The 20,760-nt window shown below is 34.8% G+C and overlaps 2 protein-coding genes and 1 long non-coding RNA gene across 11 annotated transcripts in view; 1 reads left to right on the forward strand and 2 right to left on the reverse strand.

Annotated features, from left to right (window-relative positions):
- Window positions 1-430: 430 nt before the first annotated feature.
- Window positions 431-12,411, reverse strand: Ptpmeg (protein tyrosine phosphatase Meg). Its single transcript, XM_013308929.1, has 15 exons — window positions 11,905-12,411; window positions 11,205-11,333; window positions 9,040-9,253; window positions 7,505-7,713; window positions 6,816-6,968; window positions 6,024-6,256; window positions 5,498-5,638; window positions 4,829-5,087; window positions 4,482-4,587; window positions 3,988-4,230; window positions 3,347-3,463; window positions 2,610-2,833; window positions 1,943-2,075; window positions 1,323-1,582; window positions 431-957 (listed from the first exon to the last, which is right to left on the reverse strand). Exons 1-15 carry the CDS (start codon window positions 12,052-12,054, stop codon window positions 877-879), a joined length of 2,652 nt encoding a protein of 883 aa, XP_013164383.1. The 5' UTR covers window positions 12,055-12,411; the 3' UTR covers window positions 431-876.
- A 363-nt stretch (window positions 12,412-12,774) lies between these two features.
- On the forward strand, window positions 12,775-16,337 carry LOC106115507 (uncharacterized). Of its 2 annotated transcripts, none has more exons than XR_001227762.1 (3): window positions 12,775-12,931; window positions 13,071-13,149; window positions 16,255-16,337. It is a non-coding gene; the product is annotated as an uncharacterized LOC106115507 (long non-coding RNA). The 2 variants fall into 2 exon arrangements; XR_001227761.1 differs by having other exon boundaries at window positions 12,775-12,915.
- pdm3 (POU-domain protein pdm3) overlaps window positions 13,226-20,760 on the reverse strand; it is a 127,517-nt gene continuing 119,982 nt past the window's right edge. For all 8 annotated transcript variants that reach the window (XM_013308926.1, XM_013308922.1, XM_013308920.1 and 5 more), the window contains 2 exons: window positions 16,661-16,797; window positions 13,226-16,318 (listed from right to left, as the gene is read on the reverse strand). In XM_013308926.1, the coding sequence (XP_013164380.1) occupies window positions 16,194-16,318; window positions 16,661-16,797 (262 nt within the window). In that variant the 3' untranslated portion in view covers window positions 13,226-16,193. The remainder of the gene's footprint in view (window positions 16,319-16,660; window positions 16,798-20,760) is intronic.

Below are 20,760 nucleotides of genomic sequence, written 5' to 3' on the forward strand. Positions count from 1 at the left end.
TATACCAGAGAGCGAGATAGAGTATATTTTACGTATTCACACAAATTTAATTTTAACCTGGAGCTAACTTCATACATAAAATAATTCTCAAAATCAAAATACATTGTACTACAGAGCATTTAAAATGGGTATAAACAGTATCCAATAGAAAATGTAGTACCATTTCCTTTGCTATTTGCAACAGGATATGTGTTTGTAAGAACAGTGGTAGAGCCCGCTTTAACATCTTCGCACGAATTGGCCGGACCAGCCCGGTGAAATACCACGACCACACAGAAGACAGGCGTCAAGTGGAAGCTATTCCGCGTGCAGTCTGATGAGTGTTCGTCCCGGACGCCTTATATAGTCCTCTTTCACTTCTCACACTTTTTCTTATAAGGATGGGAAGTGGAAATGGACTTTCCGGATGAGAGGATGCATGGAAAGGGAAGATATTTTCTTTCTGTGCATCCTCCCCTCCATCGATTAAAGGTAGGTAACGCATATGCAACTGCGTGTGTCCATGGGCAACTGTCACTTCTGTTTCAGTGATTTTAGGTGGCCGGTCGCTCGTTTTCCACCTTATGATATAAAAAAACCGGAATAACATTTAAAAACTCCATACATACAAGACATTAACAATTATATGAGATTTACTGGCAAGTTATCTTTTAAAAGTAATCTATACAAAATAAATACAAAAATGAACATCATGTAACCGCTGCGGATACTTGTATCTGTCATCTTTGACTACCAGAGACAATATATCAATACAAGTATAACTGCAGTGGAAATATACTATAAAAGATTGTATTTAAAGTAGATTTTCACTAAACTAATGACACACTACACTAACAGGTTAAAGTTTATGCAGCAGAGTCGCGGCAAGGCGGACCATCAGTTCTGTTCTTGTTCAGGTTTAGTCAGACCCTGTGCGTAGGCGGCAAGTATACTCTCACATACGAATTTATATTGACTCTGTGAACAAAAGTTATATATTTATTATTTAGTAAAACATACAATAGACACCAGCAACCAGCCAGGGTCAACTTGACGACACAGAAGACAGGTGTCAAGTGGAAGTAATTCCTGTCTGATGCGTGTCTTCCGGAGACCTAATTTTAGTCCTTTTCCTTCCCCACCCTTTCTTATAAGGAAATTAGTAAGGGGAAGAGAATTCTCTTTCTGTGCGTCTCCTTCTCTCAATTAATGGTGAAGAATCTGCAATTGCAAATGTCTATGGGCAGGGGCTTTTTCAGCGAATTTGAGAATTCGGGAATATAAAAAACGTCATATTTCTTGATGAGTGAGTGAGAGAGATGTAATATGGTGGAGGTACTGACAGCATTCTGTATGCACATGGGCCGCTGCGCGCGCATGGCCCGCACGAGGTCGAGCGGGTAGAGCGGCTGGTGCGTGTGCAGCAGCTGCAGCGCGGTCTCCGCCAGCACGAGCGCGCCGGTCCGCCCCACGCCCGCCGAGCAGTGCACCACCAGCGGCGCCTCCACCACGCGCTCCGCCCCCACCACGCCCTCCGCCCCCACCACGCCCTCCACTCCCACCACGCCCTCCGCCCACATCTCCTCCTCCGACCTCGGCATCACTGTTGTATATTAACAATATTAAAAAATAAATCTTACTAACATTATAAATGCGACTGTTTATATGGATGGATGTTTGTTAGAATGTGTAAATTTGACATAGATGTAGAGCATAGTCTGAAGTCGCGAGCTACAGCTAGTACATTATGAAATCAATTTGCACCTATATTACTATCTCCTTGTCGTTATCCCAACTTCGTTTTCCAATTTGATCTACTTCCGTCATAACAGTCTTCATTCCCTTCTAAATTATGACACTTTCTAGACTTAGAATGGATGGATTATGATGCATCCATCCTAAGCCTATCTCTACTGGTGTAACTTTTCATACTAATTTCAAAATTGTTCTTGACATTATTTACCAGCTCTATGGTTGCGTAGTTTGGAGCAGAGCTGTGTGAAAGAGATGAACGCTGCAGCATCCTCCGGCACGCCGTGGTCCGGCCACGCTGTGTATTGGAGTTGCGTCACGTTGCGAGACGCGCCATCTGCATCCTAAAATAATTATATATTTGTTACATTATGAATATTCATATTAAATCTACACAAAGTGCGAATAACTAGGAATAAATTAAGATCGTGACTACAAAATTAATGACACCTCACCAATTAATATCTGTCTAGCCATTAAGACTATAGGCCATCAAAAAAAAATGCTTAATATTGTACTTATGTTATCCCACTGGGTTGCCTGGAAGAGATCGCTTGTATAAGGCCGCCCTTGCTTTGTAAATTAGTTAATTGTCTTTTTCTTATGTATTATGATAGCATTAAGAGTTAATAAATAAATAAATAAAAAATGTATAATGTTTCTACATTTCTTCCAACAGTATACACAATACTAGCTGTTGCACGGGACTCCGTCCGCTGGAAAAACAATTTAATTGCCAGTTTTTACTTCCAGACTATGTTTTACATGTATGCTAAATTTTATACAGATCCATTTAGCCGTTCTGAAGATACCTTCTGTCAAAAATATATCTTAAATAAGCATATATAATATAAGTAAGATAGGCAATCCGTACCAACCTTAATAGTCATTTCTCTTCTTATATAATGTCCCAGATTGTGTTCACTATGTGTGATTACGGTGAGGGTGTCTGTGGCATTGAGGGGTCCGGTGCCAACTTTGGGCCAGTACTGATGGCACTTGGCACGACCGCGCTCCGCCAGCACCGTCAGCATTACAATCAGGCTACTCTCGCTCTCCCATACCATCTGCCAGAAATCACCCACTGTCGATGCTAAAGGACCTGAAATTATTCAATAAAATATGTAGGTTCAAGGTCTCTATTTACCCTTCTAGGTTACCGGCGTGTTAATAAAACTTGATAAAATTTCGTCGCCTGACTTTTAATGTCTTGGAATTATCACATCACAAGTTTTTATTCGTAGTTCTAAACATTAATAGGGTACATTTTAAAAAATACAGAACTAGATTTTTATTATTTGCACTACAAAGTATTGTTGAACCTGGATAAGCGATAGTTATAGTCCGGTCTCCACAGACTACACCATAAGTGAGAAACTCGGGTTAAAGAAACGTCTATAAGCCAGAAAAATATTGCGGTCACTTGAACTCTCGCTTATTTTGGTTCGATTATATATCAAATTAAAGGTAATTTTGCCGATCAAAAATATTTCTTCCCCACTTTCATCCCCTATTTTAGACCTTTAGAGACAAAATTAGAAAACTCTCCATGCATACTTATGTAGCAAAATTTCTAGTTTACGCATTTAGACTTTGCAATAAAATTGTTATTTACCTTGTGTAGCGATGTATGTTAACATAATATCAGAGTTGGGTATTTCCATATTAATATATGAAGCATTGATGTAATCGCCTGTAGGTCCATTCTTGAGCACAACACGTGTAGAATCATCTGTAAAAAAATTCAATTAAAGCCGCATTCATAGAAGCTTGAGACTTTAAATATATAAAGAAAAATATAATTAAATTTGTTTACATGATCTGTGGTAAACTTGGAAAGAACTGTCAATGTCAGTGTCAAAGTATTAAAAAAGCACTTTTGAGATTCAACTTATATTTCTTCTATCAAACTAATGCAGTTTAAGGTTTAAAAAAAAAACAATAAAAACAACAAATATTGTTACTTTTTCAACACAAAGGAACGCAGTTTTATTTACTACATCCTAAGTCACTGGAATACCGAAAACAGAGATTTTAAAAAATAAATGCATCTTTTGATTACGTTAGTTTAGAAGTTTGATTTTCTCACAGCACCAAGGTACATCAGACCTGAGTATTTGATATTCTAGCTTGATACCTTCGCGCATTCCTTAGAAAAAGAGTCTAAACAGACAGACAGATAGACAACAAAGTGATTCTATAAGGGATCCGTTTTTCCTTTCGATTTACGGAACGATAAAAAAAGAAAGTACTAACATGGCGCAATATCCCTGTATCTATTCTTGGCGAGGTTACACTGTCGCCTCGCTGCAGTGGCGGGGTAGTCAAGGCGACGTACTAGAGCCTCGTACTGACGCAGCGCAGCTCCCGAGGCCAGGCCGTCGCCTAGCAACAGCAGCGACTGCTCCGCCGCCCTCACCCCCACACTGCCCCCCACCAGCGGCACGAAACATGCTTCTGGTTCCTCTGTGCCTAGTGTTTCTTCTGCTGAGTACACCGCTGTCAATAAAACATTGTGATTCAAGGTCGTGGGCAGGTAGGAAATAAATATTTTTTTATTCCAAAGGCGCTTATTAGTAAGGGAATGGTAAAAACTGACAAGTAGTTTTTGAGTTTTCTGTCATATCTTGGTATTCAAAAATAGTTTTTTAAGTATCTATTTCATATTTTTTCGATTTTTTAGGGGTGGGCTTCAGCTGGCCTCACCTTTTTATTTACATTATATATTATTTAAAAGACAACAAACTTACCATTGGGTTTAACGATCAATGTCAATACACCTTTGGTATTTCTTATCATCTGTACAACTTCGTCGTGAGTCATTTCATCAACATCTTTGTCGTTTATTGACATCACCTGGAATATAAATTACGTGAAAATTTTAAATGGGTTACGCAATTAACAATACAATAAATTACCAAGATTAAATAAATTTTTGTGGTTATTGAAAAATGATGATTTTTCGTAAATCCTATAACAAAACGATTGGCCTCATAAGTTCATTTCCTTATGAATCCAAAAATCAATTCTCTCTTATAAAAGATCTATGTGCAGCGATTTCTTCGCTATTTTAATATCGCATTAAATATTAAATTACCTGGTCCCCCTCTTGCAGCATAGCTCTAGTCCGGGGAGCGACTCTGGATACTAGGACGGGGGCGTTCCCTCCCCCGCGCACGTTGAACCCGAAGCGACCGTCCGCGCCCGCAGCCAGCCGCACGCACACCGCGCCCCCCGCACCACCCTCGTCCTCGCCCTCACACACACCTTCCCCTCCCCCACACGACGAGGACTCTGACTCGTCCGCGTATGAGAGGGGGACACGTAACACGCTCTCTAGTATGTCACCACCGCTTCTGAAAATAGGACAATTTTAATATTACTAGAAATATATAGTTATATTTTTTACAGGAATGTAAGTAAATTATTATATTATATAAACATTTCAGTAGAAATTACAATTTAAATGGATGGATGTTTGTTACAAGGTATCTCCAGAACGGCTAAATAGATCGTGATGAAATTTTATACAGGTGTAGAACATAGGCAGGAAGAACACATATATATTCTAATGAAGTTTTTTTTTGATAGTTAAAAAAATCAAATTAGGATATTATATAATAAACAAAAAAATAATGCGCTTAGTTTGTACCAATAATAATCGTACAAAATGGAAGTAGAGAAACAATGGCGTATTAATATTAATTTAGCATCAATTGAAACTTTTAAAGAAAATAGGACTTTATTGTAAGGTTTTAAGACTGACTCTTCATCAGCAGGCTGGTCCCCCCAGGCGGGCTTGGGCGGGGGCTCGTCGTGCGTGACGCGTGCGCCGCGCGGTGCTGTCAGTGCGGGCGAGGGTGCGCACGCGCCGTTCGATCGCTCACGAGTACGGGAACTGCTACGTCTGAAGAAACATAAACAATATATTCTTTTAGTATTTTCTTTTCTTACTTCTTACTAATATTACAAATGTGAATGTTTACGTGAATGGAAGTTTTGATGAAGGTATCTCCGGAACGGCTCAACAGATGTCGCTGAAATTTATCCTAGATGTAGAACATAGTCTGGAAGAATACACAGGCTACTTATAAAGTTTTTATTATGGAATAGCTTCGAAGCGAATGGACTTTGTCAAAACCCCAACTGTTTGTTAACTGATAAAAAGGAGGTGGTTCTCAATTCGTCTATTTTTTTTTAATTTTTGTTCATCGATAACTCTGCCCCTAGTGGTCCGATTTTCGTAATTCTTTTTTTTACTATGTTATATTATAAAAATTGAGTAGTGTTACCTGACAAAGCTCCTATTAGATGATCTAGATCGCCTAGCATCCTCCAGCGCCTGCGTCTCGGTGCGGGCGAGCGTGGGCGCGGTGAGGCCGAGCGCGGTGAGCGCCAGCAGCGGCCGGCGGCGCGGAGCTCGCAGTCTGAAGAACCCGTGCCGCTCCACGCTGCAGCGCCACAGGGCTTTGGCAGCACGACTCGACTGCATGTTGAACCCCAGCACCGTATCGTAAGACTCCGACTGTTCAAATATTGCTTATTTTTAGACAAAATTATAATCATTATAGCACTGATTGATTAGTGAGAGGACATAAACGTTGATATTTTAGTAAGGCTAGTGTTGCGCCGATACACCGGCACAGTGTCGGATTTTCTGCTTAACAGTATGTATTATTATTATTATAAGCATGGTTTAAAACTTATTTTTGTCAAAGATAATGACAGGCATGACGATTTTGGTCTTAGAAACCAACGGTGAGTGCAGCAATAAGTGATTACTTCAAGGAAAAGTCAAATTTTGCATTTTGCATGGGTATTTCCAAAAAATATTTTATATAATCATAATATTTTTCCTGTCAAATATATTTACCTTTAATATAACTAGCTGTCGTCTGCGACTTCATCCGCGCGGTATTTAAACAAACATCCATCAATCCATACATCTAAACATTCGTGTTTATAATATTATTAAGATTATATATTACTTTAAATTATCCAGCATTGGTGAATAATATTATATTAATAATTTAATAAAGAACTTTTGTATGGGTGTGATGAATGATGTATGAAAGTCAACTTACAGGTTCCCGTTTGAGTTGTATGAAGAATTGTTTCTTCTTGAATGAGATCTTGACAATCTTGCTCCAAGAGAATGTGTTGACGCGGATTGTATTCTGAAACACGACGATACCGATTGACGTCACGCCAATGAATATGTCCTTTCCGTTGTAATCCTGCAAATTTTATTTATTATCAGCAAAAAATATAGATATCGCGAAGCTCTCAATTCAAATATTATATAATCTTAAATATTATGTTTTTTTACAAACAATATAACTCAAGCCTGTAACTCAGAAGGTTGGGCAGGCCACGGACAATTTGACACGATCTTGACACACTTCCCACTTTTTAGGGTACCTCGTAACGCAAAAAACGGAACCCTTATAGGATCACTTTGTTGTCCACCCATCTGTCTGTCAAGATCCTTTTTCTCAAAAACGCGTGAAGGTATCAAGCTGGAACTTATTTAATCTTTTATTTAATTTTTGATTTGATAATATTCTAATAGATGGCGTTAAAATAAAATAAAATTCAAACAAAATGAAATATATATTTCAAGATAGACTAGATATCTAGATCTAAATAGTTTAAAAATACTATGCCAAGACTGATCAAATTTGAATAAATATAATTTCTTAGTAAACTATACAACTAAAACATTATGAAGAAAAAATATCTTCTCCTTACAAAACTGAAAGAGGAAAAGTACCTTAGCGGGATGTGATTCAACACCATAGCAGTCCAATCTCTTAGCATGCTCTAGGAAGTTAGCTTCAGCATCAGCGGGTGACTGTCCACGATGCAACTTGTGTAATTCTCGTATACGTCTCTCATCCTCCGTGGATTGACGGTTTAGTAAACGAAGAGATGAGAGATATCCATTGCCGTGTTCATTCGCGTTGTAGTCACCTAATTCAGCTGAAATGAAAAGCAAACCACGGATAAAGGAATTTGAATTTTTGTGTGAAATCAACCAAATTGCACTAAGCCAGAGTGATTCTAAGGCATTTTTTACCAAAGATACATGGCCTTCAGCAGGAAAGACGGGGTTATGTGGGATTTGACCCCCTAAAACCCCACTTGAATGCAATAGAAGGGGTTTGGGAGTGTTTTTAATTTAGAGTAGACTGGATCCAATCTGTTAGGACAATATTATCCCATGATGTTTCAAATCGGAATGTGCAAATTATTGACCACCTTTATAAACATTATGTTTTGAACTCTACATAATTAGGTTAAAAACTAAAAAATATTTCGTAAATTATATTTTTTAGTATTGACATCTGACGGATTCATGGACATTCCTATTTGAAATTGAAATGCATTGTATAACACAATTGAGTCATATTATATAACTTACATATATCAACCCTTACTGAGCCAACATGGTTGACTACGGTCTAATCACCTCTAACTTAGGGTAGGCTCACCCCTACCCTAAGTGGGGTTGGGGTCAGCCTATCCTAAGTGGGGATGTATGGTGAGCTGATGATGATACATTTTAACATATAATCCATAATATTTTGTTCAGATATAGTCAGGATATTAATACATTTAAACATATTTCCTGTGTTAGTCATATTACATACCTATGCACTTTCAAAATACTTATATAGTAATTCTTAAACAAACACGCTTTGAGGTTGCTATTTTGGATTATAAGGTAAATATTTTGTCTCGGTTGTGTGTTGATTAATAGACTATGTCCTAATAACGTTCAAAAGTATGTAGAGTTTTTTGTTTTTATAACTGTATAAAGTAGGCTTGTTTTGTTTTCAACAATAATCGAACAATGGGATTCAAACCCACCATCGCTAAATAGGCAGTCCGTACCCTTAATCTTGCTATTGGCGCTTCAATTATTGTTCATATATGTGGATGCCAAGTGAAATCGATATTTTAGTATTCTTTGAAGGCTTTTTTATCAATTTTGGCAAGTGAGTTGTCAATCGATCGGTCTTCTATAGGAGTGTCATAGTATATTACATCAACGCAAATAAATTAAATTAAAAAAAAAATAGTTAAAAGAATGACTTCAAATCTTATTCAACAAAACTTTTTGCATTGCTATGTCTTTTGTTATCAAGTATATTCTAATATAAGAAAATATGACATAGGACATAACAGTTTAATTCAAATCAAAATTTAAAAAAATCTTCGATTTAAAGTACAGCCAATAGATGGCGGTATTTCACATAACTTCAGTTTTTTTTTTAAATTGATTTTATTTACAATAAAAATTACCTTGTACAGTGAATGATGCGAGTAACAATGCTGTATTCTTGGGCGCAGTCATCCTACCATCCAACAATAGTTTACGTAGCTGTAGACAAAGGAGGTATCTCGTGAACTCTTCGGACAAACGGCTCGGCTCAGGTGGATAGAAACGTACAGCGAGCCAGAATTGAGCATTAACACCAACTTGCTTCTTCACTGATTTACCACTGTCAAGCCAACGCTGAAAATTAAAAAAATACTAAAGCATATATAGAACTATGTGTTTTGATCTGATATTGAGATAAAAATCTCGTTTATTACGAATTTTATGTTAGTAAAAACCAAAACATACGTTAAGGAACCCCTCCCAAGCCAAAACAACATTAACCAAAATTAATCATAAAATTACCAACTAAATAAATTTTATTATTCAAATGAAAACAATGTAACAGCATTAGTCATGGGAAATCAAAGCCCTGATAAAATCAGTTTTCATATTAATATTATAAGTGGATGGGTGTTTGTTTGAAGGTATCTCTGAAATTGCTCAACGCAGATGAAATTTGGTAAAGTTGTAGAACAAAGCCTGGAAGAACATATAGGCTACCAATTAAGTTTATTTCTTATTCATCGTGGATAGAGTCGCAGGCGACAGGTAGTATATTAATAAATTATCAATTTTTGGTCATATTTTACATTTTTATGTGCTGCGCACAGAATTAAAAGAAATGTGGAAAGTAGTCTATGCTTTATTCTAGTCAGTAATCTATACCTACGCATAATTTAGTTACCTGCTAACATACAGCAAAAAATTTGTATTTATAGGATTAGTAAGATAGTATTTGTTTAGTTTAAATAAAATATAATAATAATTAATTGAAGAATATATAAAATCAAATTTACATAAAACAGAATAATATGTGCAAATGTAACCCAAAAATAATTAAAAGTTGTTGTGAATCATCAAGATAAAACAATAAAAGACAATTAAGCTTAGAGCATTGTCTTACAACTTAATGGCACTGTCTGGCGAGTCATACATATGTCAGTCCGTAAAACGTAGTTAATGATTTGATTGTTTGATAAAAATGCAATGACCCTACTTTTATAGACATGGACAGCACAAAAATATACTAAACATTCTTTTAAACTATAAATAGAATCACAATAAATTATAGTTTTTTTCACTGGGGGATTCACAGAAAGAAAATAATTTCCCTTCCCATGAAAACTCTCCACCGGAAAATCAACTTCTACTTCCCATCCTTTCCTTATAAGAAAAGGGGTGGGGAATCAAAAATAAAATTAGGCCTCTGGTACCACACTCTTCAGACAAAATGTGGATTTGTTTCCAGTTCATGCCTGTCTTCCGCGTGGTAATGGTATTGCACCGTGTGAAGATGTTAAAATGGTCTCTACCACTGCCAGAATGTAATTTAAATTTCTATAAGTTTTTTTTTGCCAATTAATTCTATGGATTATTGGACCAACAGCAACACCTATATTAATTATATTATTTAATCTATTATATCTATGTCAAATTACATGTAGAATGCAATGACCTTATTTAGTTATTATTTTTTACATCTTGAGGAATGTTTTTTTATTAAAAACATAATGCATGCAGTATGACAAATTACATTATTTATGTTTGCAATTGTTATTCTTAACAATTATTTATGTTTAACAATAAACAAACACAAATGAATTGTTTATCAATTAGTCAAGCAATTGGGTCAGTACAATCTGACAAACATATCTGGCCCCATGAGAGGGAAGCTATTTTATTTAGTACTGTCAGAAAAAATGTAAAACCTACTTAGATATAGTAAATAACATATAAATAGATAGGAAAAGGATATTGTCATACTTTTTTTTCACTTTGACTGGGTGGCATTAGCTATCAGTCATAATATAGTTTGACTTATGCTCACTTGGTGAGATATCCTTATTGATCTGTACAGTGAGCCTAACACAAATATTTGTGACTATCCCCTTCATATTATCATCATAAATTATGTCACAATTATGAGATAATCCTGATAGGGCGCTGCACAAATTTTAATACAAATTTTGCCAATGATGATAAAACAGTGATTGCCACAAATATTGGTGCTATGCCCCTTGACAACTAATGGTGTGGTAAAACGGTAAAGCACAGCTTGTTTTGAGATAAATATGAAATAAGTTACCGTAATTTCACTATTTGTGGCACTCGGTGGTGATCCATTTTCTGTAAATTGCAGACCAAAGTAATCTTTTTCAACTAATTCCAAATGTTGGAAAACTAATTCTAGTAGTACACTGCCTTTTGCTTTTTTCTGGAAAAAAGATTTTCCAAATTAAAATAAACATAGCTTGAAATATGTGTTTTTATTTAAACGCTACTAATTATGAATAATGTAAAAAAGCATCTATTTGGAAGTCATAAGTATTTGAACTTTTCATAATCTTGTGAAAGCTTTAGAATTGAGTTAATATTATGAGTAGATAATGTTAAATGGAATGAAATACAAGTAATAGTATATTTATGGTAAATATATTGTTTACAAAATTTGGCCTTTGATTTGAATGAGGGACCATCTTCCACTGCTTTATTTAGAAACAATATTGAATAATTAGAACAACTTTAGAGCCTAATCCTGGAATTTAGTATAGCTGTATACATTTGTTGTATATATGTAGTATGTTGACAAAGATAACTGGAAACTGGATACGGTGGAAACAAATTACAGTGCATTATAATCAAGTTGCAGTAATTTTATCCTTCCGCAGTTATTAATAACTTACAGCCTGCAATTTTCTCACAAATGAGTACATCAAAACATTAATAATTTACTACATCGTCAGTTTAAACGTCAGTGGAAGTAATGATAGCGTTTTCGAACTTACCTCGATTTGAAACGATTGCTGGGTTTCGTCCAAAAATTGTACGGTGACATTAAATATGTTTAGCTTACGCTCCCGCGCCAGTTCTGATGCGCGCACGTTGTATGTACCACTTGAACTACTGAACGCGCGACGGGATACACTCTCAATCATTTCATCGATTACTCACTACCGGATTCCTATCAGACAAGTCAACAAAACTCCTCCGTTATCGAAACGGCGCGCACTCGCCGACACTACTCAGCACGCATTCTCCTAGCTAATGAACCTCTAACCTTGTGATTCATATGACCTGGCCATAAAACAATTGTCCTCATAACATCACAGCGAGGTTTTCCTGGCTGCTAATGACGCAATGCACTGCCCCATATAGTAATTACTTTTCTCCATTTGCATGTTGTCGCTCTTTATTATTGTCGGATAATATGAAATCTGATGTTTTTAATTATAAATATGATAAATAACTTGAATATAAATAAATCTAACTAACAATATTGTATGACGAAATAAATTTTTTAATTTTTCTTTATTTATAAATCACTGTCACATGCTTGTTGGTAAATATTTTAATTAAATATTACACTATACACTCGCTGTTATGAATCTACGCCATATTGGATTTGTTTGATTCATTTCATTTCATACTCATCCTTCCTGCCACTAAACGTTTCGGTTTAAGTCTATTTCAATGTAGTTGCTTCCATCAAAAGCTTAGTTCTAAAGATTTTCGCATAAATAGTTAATCATTACAAAAAAAAATTGCAGATATGTAAAATAAAATTGGATTTTTCTTAAACTACTGCGACAAAATGGAAAAACGAAACGTTTACGTCATTCATTTGACACCACTATCATCTGTCATATTATGTCAAATCTCCATGATTGCGGGAAAATTAAATAAAAATAATGTTTCAACCATCTTTTCGTATAATCCTGTCGTATATTATAAAAAAAGTTTATCGTTATGCGCATTTTCCTACAAGCTAACCTTGTGACTGTTGTGCTTCATAAAATGTAATATGCAATGCAAGTAATGTTTGAGATACCTAATTCCATTTCTTTTTTCGTGACAAACCATAGCAACCTTTCATAAATATTTTTTGATATCACATTCTTGTCACATCCTCGATCCAATATGCACTTCTAAAATTCATTTGATTTTGTTGCAGATTCAAATCAGGTGCTTTTCATCGCCACTTAACATCAGGTACCCACAAAAAATCCCTTCAGTTCAGACGTCGTTTTAAGGTTAGAATAAACTTTTGTTTAATTTGATGATAGATTCGTTTCAATTTATATAGGATTAATAATAAAACAATCAGTCAAACAGTTATCTGCCTTTAATCCGCCCCTTTTCGTAAACCAGCAGCCATAGTCTTTCATTCGGTACCGTTACAGGAAGAAAAAAATTAATACACTATTACATATTGTTACAGTTTGGTTTGAATATGTGTTACAGATGAAGTTATGTGTAGTAGACCTTTATAATTGTATTTAAACTATTTTATTATAGATTATACATGCGGATCATGAAAACCAGTGGTGCGACGCGATTTTGCCGCGTTATTTATTTAAAAATAGCTTTATTATAACGGGACTAGCAGTTTTAACGTTAAAATTATTATTTGTACTTAGCATTCTATGCTTCGTTCTATTACGCTAATGTTTGTGGGGAATCAGGTTTTTTTTTTTAATTTTATTTACTGGTACTAGCACGAGTAACATCCTAAGATTCTGCTTCACAAAAACTATTGATTCGTTACTTTCAATGGAAATAGAGGAACAAATGTTTAAAACATAATTTATTAATGATTGCATATAAGATATGGAATACTAGTTATAACCAGTTAAATCTAATATTTGGGGCATAAGTTACGGATACCGCGATTATGGAAAAAGTTTAAACACGGCTGCGGTTTTCTGTTTTTTTTTAATATATTATATTTCGTGTTACATGTTACAATCTACTGAATTCCATTGATAGTTAAACATATCCGTAACCCAGAGGGGTAGGCAGAGGATATGGATTTTCATTTGTAATTTTTTTTGTGGCTGTATTTGGTAGAAGCCTATGCCCAGCTGTGGGCAACATATGGCTGAAGCAAGAGAATTTTCTTTTTATTTAATCCATATAGAATTGGTTTGTTGAAAATTTGAGATGCCAGAAAATAATTATAAAAACAACCTGATTCCATAAATATAAGTACATATGTATATAAAAGCAATATCGCGTCACACTTATCGATTGTCTGTTTACCTTACTGCTTCTCGTGGTTGTAGTGATGTGTTGTAGTCGATAAAAAATCCCGTTTTTCTTATAACATTAATTTAGATTATGGCCGAACATTCCTCGATTTTTCTTTCATTAAATACACATTTTTTTTTGCACTTGTAATAATTTTTGAAAATATAAATTTCGATAATATTTTTTTTCACCTTTGTTTCCTAAATATTAATCCAAATAGTTTTTTTTTTTATTCTTAATATTGTATTTACAATTTTTCAACAGCCGAAAAATATGTTCAATTTTTTTTTATAATATTATTTTTTAACGACTCTTGTTACAGTAGTAGGTAACAGTACAAATATTAATGATCACAAGTTGGTTTTCATTGGTCATTAACATACATTAATTTACAGCCTTATTGCTATCGTAATACACTTAACAGCAGGTCCTACACTAGCTTTACAACTTAAATATTTATACAAACCTCTCATTCACACGGGCGTTATTTAATCGCGCGTTAAAAAAGCGTTCAAATAAAACAAATGCATTTCCATCTGTTCATAGAAATGCTGTTCAAACGAAATGATTTTTTGCCAACGACATTCTCGTTTGTCACTTTAACGCGGCGTTAAAAAAGCGTCCGTGCGAACGAAGGCGTACATATTGTTAAAAAAAAACTTACTACGAAGTTACATTAGCTCAGAAATGATCCTGTCACTTCTAATGTTGTTCGTTATTTAAATTATTTGCTTTACTATTGCGTTAAATGTTTTTTTTTTGTTGGAAAAATAAAAATGTTTTCGGAACTTCATAAGTTCAGTGTGCACTTTTTTTGAGGATCTAAAACATAAATATATAATTTAATTTTTTTCCAAAACTCTATTTGTATATAATCTTTCAAAATCTACTTTCCAAATGCGAGGTAATTTTATTAGTTTTTTTTTATTTGTATCATCTCAAAAAATGTGCACACTAATTTTTTTTTATAACGTGTTAAGACCTCCTGTTATATGTATTTCGTATTTAAAAATGCCTTACAATATAAACAAACAATTTGCAAATTTTTTAAATTAAGGCAAACATTTAATCGTTTAAAAAAGATTATTAGCAACAGAAACCCAACTTGATTTACTAAATATCTTAAAAAGCTAGGACTTACCTATCATAGGTACGTAAAAATAATAATACATTTTAATGAACTAAAAATACGTGAATAATATATACAATTTACGACATCGTACATGTAATTAAATCTATACATAATATCGCTTCATGCCTATCTATCAACAGAAACTAATATTTGAAAGAACTCTCAGTAGGCCACTAATACAAGACATTCTGACTACTTAATATCCATACTACTAAATAACTATAGTGCGACATTCACTAAGAACAACATAATCAAATCAGGAGTATTCAAATAAATTAATGTCTATTATCTACTTCGCTTTGACGCCGAGACTTCGGTTTATTGTACTTATTTACAAAATGCAATTATATAACAAATAATATAAGAAAATAATATATAAATGTGTGCACAATTTTGAGGAATTTTGACCTTATGCTTTATATAATAAGAATTCGAGGCTAAATGCCGTAAATAATATTCCATTCCTAAACGTTATAGTAATATTGAAATAGTTTGAAATCAATTTTGGTTACATAAGTTCATTATAATGCGTACTTTTGTCTTTTGTACTAAACACCTATATTTATAAACTACACATACCACTCATATCATTGTAAAAGTATCTACGAGACGAATATATCAGTCGAAAATTGTATTTTAACAATTATTTTTTTATTAAAAAAAAAATCATAGCTTACTTTTATAATCTTGGCTGGAATCGTTTCAGATTCATGTTAAGGCCAAATGTTGATTAAAACGATACATAGGAAGGGAATATCGATTATTTAGAATATTGCAAAAAAAAAAATGGTGTCACGTTGAAAATTTCTACGTGCTTTTTTTGAAGCGAAACTATCGACATCACCCATCACTATTTGCCGGATTCATTCTTGTAGTCGTGTAATGGAATTAATTTGCTAGATTTTGTTGTACGGTTTAGACAATTCCCTTGGACATCATGCGAACTGTGTTCTTGAGCGCTTGGCGCTTGTTGCAGAACCATATTCTGATGACTTCCCGCTCGTATCCTAACTGATGCGCTAGTCCGGTGATCTCCGTGCCTGGAAAAATGCAATATAATTTAGGTAAAATAATAACTAAGTTACATTAAAGCAAGATAAGTATGAAGAAGCGCCGAAGCTTAATTTGTTTTGTTGTCTTCTTCGATTTGTGGCTTGTTATAAAGTAGATCCTATACAAGCAAACAAAATATTTTCTTCAATGTCTGTCTTAAAGCATTTCGTGCCATCATTTTAATCTACGTACCCTTCCCACCCTTTTTTATAAGGAAATGATGGATGAATGATGATGAAGGATAACTGGATTTGGCGGAGGAAAGGACGCTTAGGAAGAGTAAATATCCTATTATGTTGCGTCAAATAATCAAACTATTAATTGCTTACCTGAAGGATGGGTGTTCCTTTCAAAATGTGCGTTGAGAAGTTCCAGAGCTTGAGGCGTGAAAGATGTCCGTCGTTTGCGTTTTTTACTTGGCTCCATCCCGATGAAGTCCGTCAAATGGTTCTGTCCGGAAGCGTACCTGGAAAAAAACAAAAAATACATGAAATACACATTAAAAAACATATTTTATTGTTAAACAATATTTCCTTAAATGTAGAACAAAAGGTTAGTCTTGTTACTACGCATGGAAACTAAAAAAGCACATGCCTCTTAAGTACCTACGCAGAAAAGTCTCTTACACTCTGTTTGGTGTGATAAATGTAAATAGAAATGCAATGAACTTTGAGTTAATTAATCAAAAACTCAATCATCTCAAACTTCAAGTTGCAAAAAGCATGCGTTAGCGTAAAGGGATACAGAGAGTCGCAGAAATCGATTCCCTCTAGCCCTTTGGTAACCCGCAACCTTGCCTAGATTGTCTATCCATCTTGAAAATCTAACCACATTGTGCTTCGTAACTCGTAAAACCAATGTGCATTTCCGTTTATTATTCTCTAAATATTTTAACTTTTTATACAATAAAAACTTTGTCAAGAAAAATACGCACAGGTCATCGAGTTGCGGGGATATTTACAACAAAAAATGCCTCACTTTTGTGTTCCGAACACTTCGTCTAGAGGTATAACCGTGAGTTTCTGTGATCAAAATATGCATTTAAAACATGCTATCTCTGTTTTGTGAACGATAATGACAGAGATGACGATATGTTAAACGTAGATTTTGATGTCAGAAATCAACGGTAAGTTTATGATTAAAACATTTCAAGTTCATACGAATCATATAAATTATAATACGAACGTCACATGGAAACAATGAACCTCGCTCTGGTTTCATAATGCAACATTTATTTGAATACTCTTACATAAATGAATTTTCATTTGATGTAATCTTGTTCAGTCTGATCGATTACTTATGTATTGCCTATGTCAGGGATATTGTCTTGAGACGACTGTAAGTGTCCGTTCACATGAACCAGTTTTAGGCACTGTTTGCCTTGAAGAGGCATTTACAGCTTCACCGGGCTTGAGATGGCCGAGCGCAGATGGCGCTTAGCCAGAACCTCGTTTAAGAGTAACAAGACTCTAGGACTCCCTCAGGAGCCTCGGCTCGTGCTGTTACTTCGTTATTGTTACCGGATTGGAAGGTCACCGAGCTCTTAGATCGCTTAGGTGGACGCTCCATAGAGTGACTGGACTCAAGGGCCCCCAAGAGGGGACCTCGGCTTGGGCTGTCACTCATTTTACGAACCAGAATAGAGCAGATTTTGTATGGCAAATAAAATTGAGCTTTATACGATTGAAATAAGATTTAATTTTACTTTGCACTTTATTAAGAGTTAGCGTAAAAAGATGAGAAAAAGATAAATAAACCTTGTTTCAATGCTATAAAGCTCAATATTATTATGTATCTACTTTGCTCTTCGCCCCGGTCTAGGTGAGATTTTCTTTAGACCAATAGTTAAGGTAAGTAACTGACTAATAATAGAATAATGTTAATATTTATGGTCTTATACAAAACATATCATAACGTACGAAGGAAATAATTTTATTTTATTTTACTACATTTATTAATAAGTTATAACAATTTACAAAGAAAACTAACACGATTATTCATAGTTCTTAAAATCTGATATAATTTACTTATAGTTTTTAAATTCGTTAGCAGAAAAAACATTAGGTAGGACGCTTAATCCTTTGTCCAATTGTCATCACAACGGGTTGATTTTGCCGTATTCTATGATATAAAAAACTGTATTTTTTGAGTAGATCACAAATTAAATTTTAGGTATATACCAGCACAAATTGGACAAGTCCCAATAGAACGATCGGTTCAAGAACGGTGGCGAGTAACAGAGTCTGAAGAAGTAAGAAGCTAGTGAAGGAGTGGAGATAAGGAGAGGATGCTATTTGCATTGGCTGTACTCGCGCGTTTAAAAACATATGAACAAAACAATAGTGTCATAATAAATCATCATCAGCTCACTGTACATCCCCACGGAGGGACTCGGAGCCTACCATAAGTTAGGGGTGACTAGCCCATAGTCAACCACGCTGGCCCAGTGCGGGTTGGTTGACTTCACTCATATCTTTAAATTTCTTCTTAGATATGTGCAGGTTGCATAACGATGTTTTCCACCACCGTAAGAATGTCGGTAAAATGTACATATGTAAATCGAAAATGGAAAAATACATTGGTACATGGCGGGATTCGATCCCAGGACCTGCAGATTACAAGTCAAGTGCTTTAACCCCTGAGCCACCGTCGCTCCGACCGACGTCATAATATATATACTACCAGAATAAGCAATATGAACAATACTCGACGCATTACCTCGGAAGCCTCTTTAAGCTAATAACAAACCCAAATAAGTCAAATAGGAGGTCTGTTAAGTTATGTTGTCTGTGAAAGAGGTAATAAAATACTTAACCTGGAAGGTCATACAAGTTGTAAAACTTGGCGCGACTGTTTAAATGTTAATTGCTTAGCTTAGATATTTAATGAGATGTTTGAATTATTAATATCCTGTCGTTTTTACTATTAATAAACCAATTAATCTTAAAACTTAATTAAAATTTATGTTGTAATTTTTAATAATATTCATTTTTATTAATATTGTTCTCTATTTTTTTTTAATTTTGCATCCAGTTTATACGAAATTCTTTGTCAAGAAATAATCTTGAACTAGTGATAGTATAAATTAATTAATGCAAGATTAAAAAAAATATATAGATATTGTCCTTGGCGGTAATCTTAAGTGTTGAAGACTATTACGTTTTTTTACGTAATTCGTTTTTTCCAATCCCGAATTTCGTGCTGAACTTAACAAATTTTGTATCGAAATTTTTATTCAGCTTCAAAAGTTATTGAAATAGTCGACAGGCGCTTGAAATTTTATTAGCATTGCATTATGAGCAGAGAATTTACGAAAATTTATCGAAAAAAAAAATATTGAAGCCGAAAATATAAAAAACGTTAGCTCGAGGGTTTTTGTCAACTCGACAAATTAAAAACGGTTAAATGGAATTAAAAAAGCTGATTTCCTAGTTATCCCGCTTATAAAGAGTAAGCACGAGCTATCGGTATTAATTCAAGGGCTATCGTAACAGAGGTTCTCGTTAAAAATTACCACGGAGGAGGACATTGCGAATTCAACGCACCATTTGCAATGTTAAAGTCGTACCGTTGCATCCAGATAATGCATTTTAATGATGCAAACTGTTAAATCAATAGATCATCGCTCCGGTCCGAGCTTCACGCAATATTAAGGAGTCGTTGGAGATTTAAGTGACACCTGGCCCATTTCGAATGGTGATTTGATGCGACGCAAACCTAACGGTACATCATCTTTATACGTTCTATTTTTAGTTATAATTTGAATAACGTACATATTATGCTTTTTTGTATCGTTACATAAGTAATATTATACAATTTTTCTTTTATATCATAAGGTGGCAAACGAGCGAGCGGCCACCTGAAATCGCCGAAATAGCGTAGTGACCGTTGCCCATAGAAATGAGCAATTGCATATGCGTTGCCTACCTTTAATCGACGGAGGAGAGGATGTACAGAATGAAAACATTTTGCCCTTCCATGCATCCTCTCATCCGGAAAGTCCACTTCCACTTCCCATCCTTTCCTTATGAGAAAAAGGGTGGGAATGGAAAGTGGACTAAATTAGGCCTCCGGGACGCACACTCATCAGACGAAACGCGTAATTGCTTAAATTAAATTAATCGGTAAATCATTCATTAGCTGATATTAAATGATATTACAAAAAGCAAACGGTTTAAAATTATCAGCTTATTCCTTACACGTAAGTTTCCTTAAATACATTATAAGTAAATAACTTAGTACTAAAACTAGAATATTAAGTTACAACATGCAGTTAACATATACAAGCCATGCTCAAACACACGTGAATAATATTAAAAATGTAATAAACAGAAATGCTTTAAGTAGCACCGTGGAATATAATCACATGAAAACACAAAGAAAAACAAAACACGGCGATATGTTAGTAATGGGGAGAAGCATTAAAGGA

This window comes from Papilio xuthus, unplaced genomic scaffold, assembly GCF_000836235.2.
Source record: "Papilio xuthus unplaced genomic scaffold, Pxut_1.1 DF827789.1, whole genome shotgun sequence".
In the NCBI taxonomy this organism is placed as follows: Eukaryota; Metazoa; Arthropoda; class Insecta; order Lepidoptera; family Papilionidae; genus Papilio; species Papilio xuthus.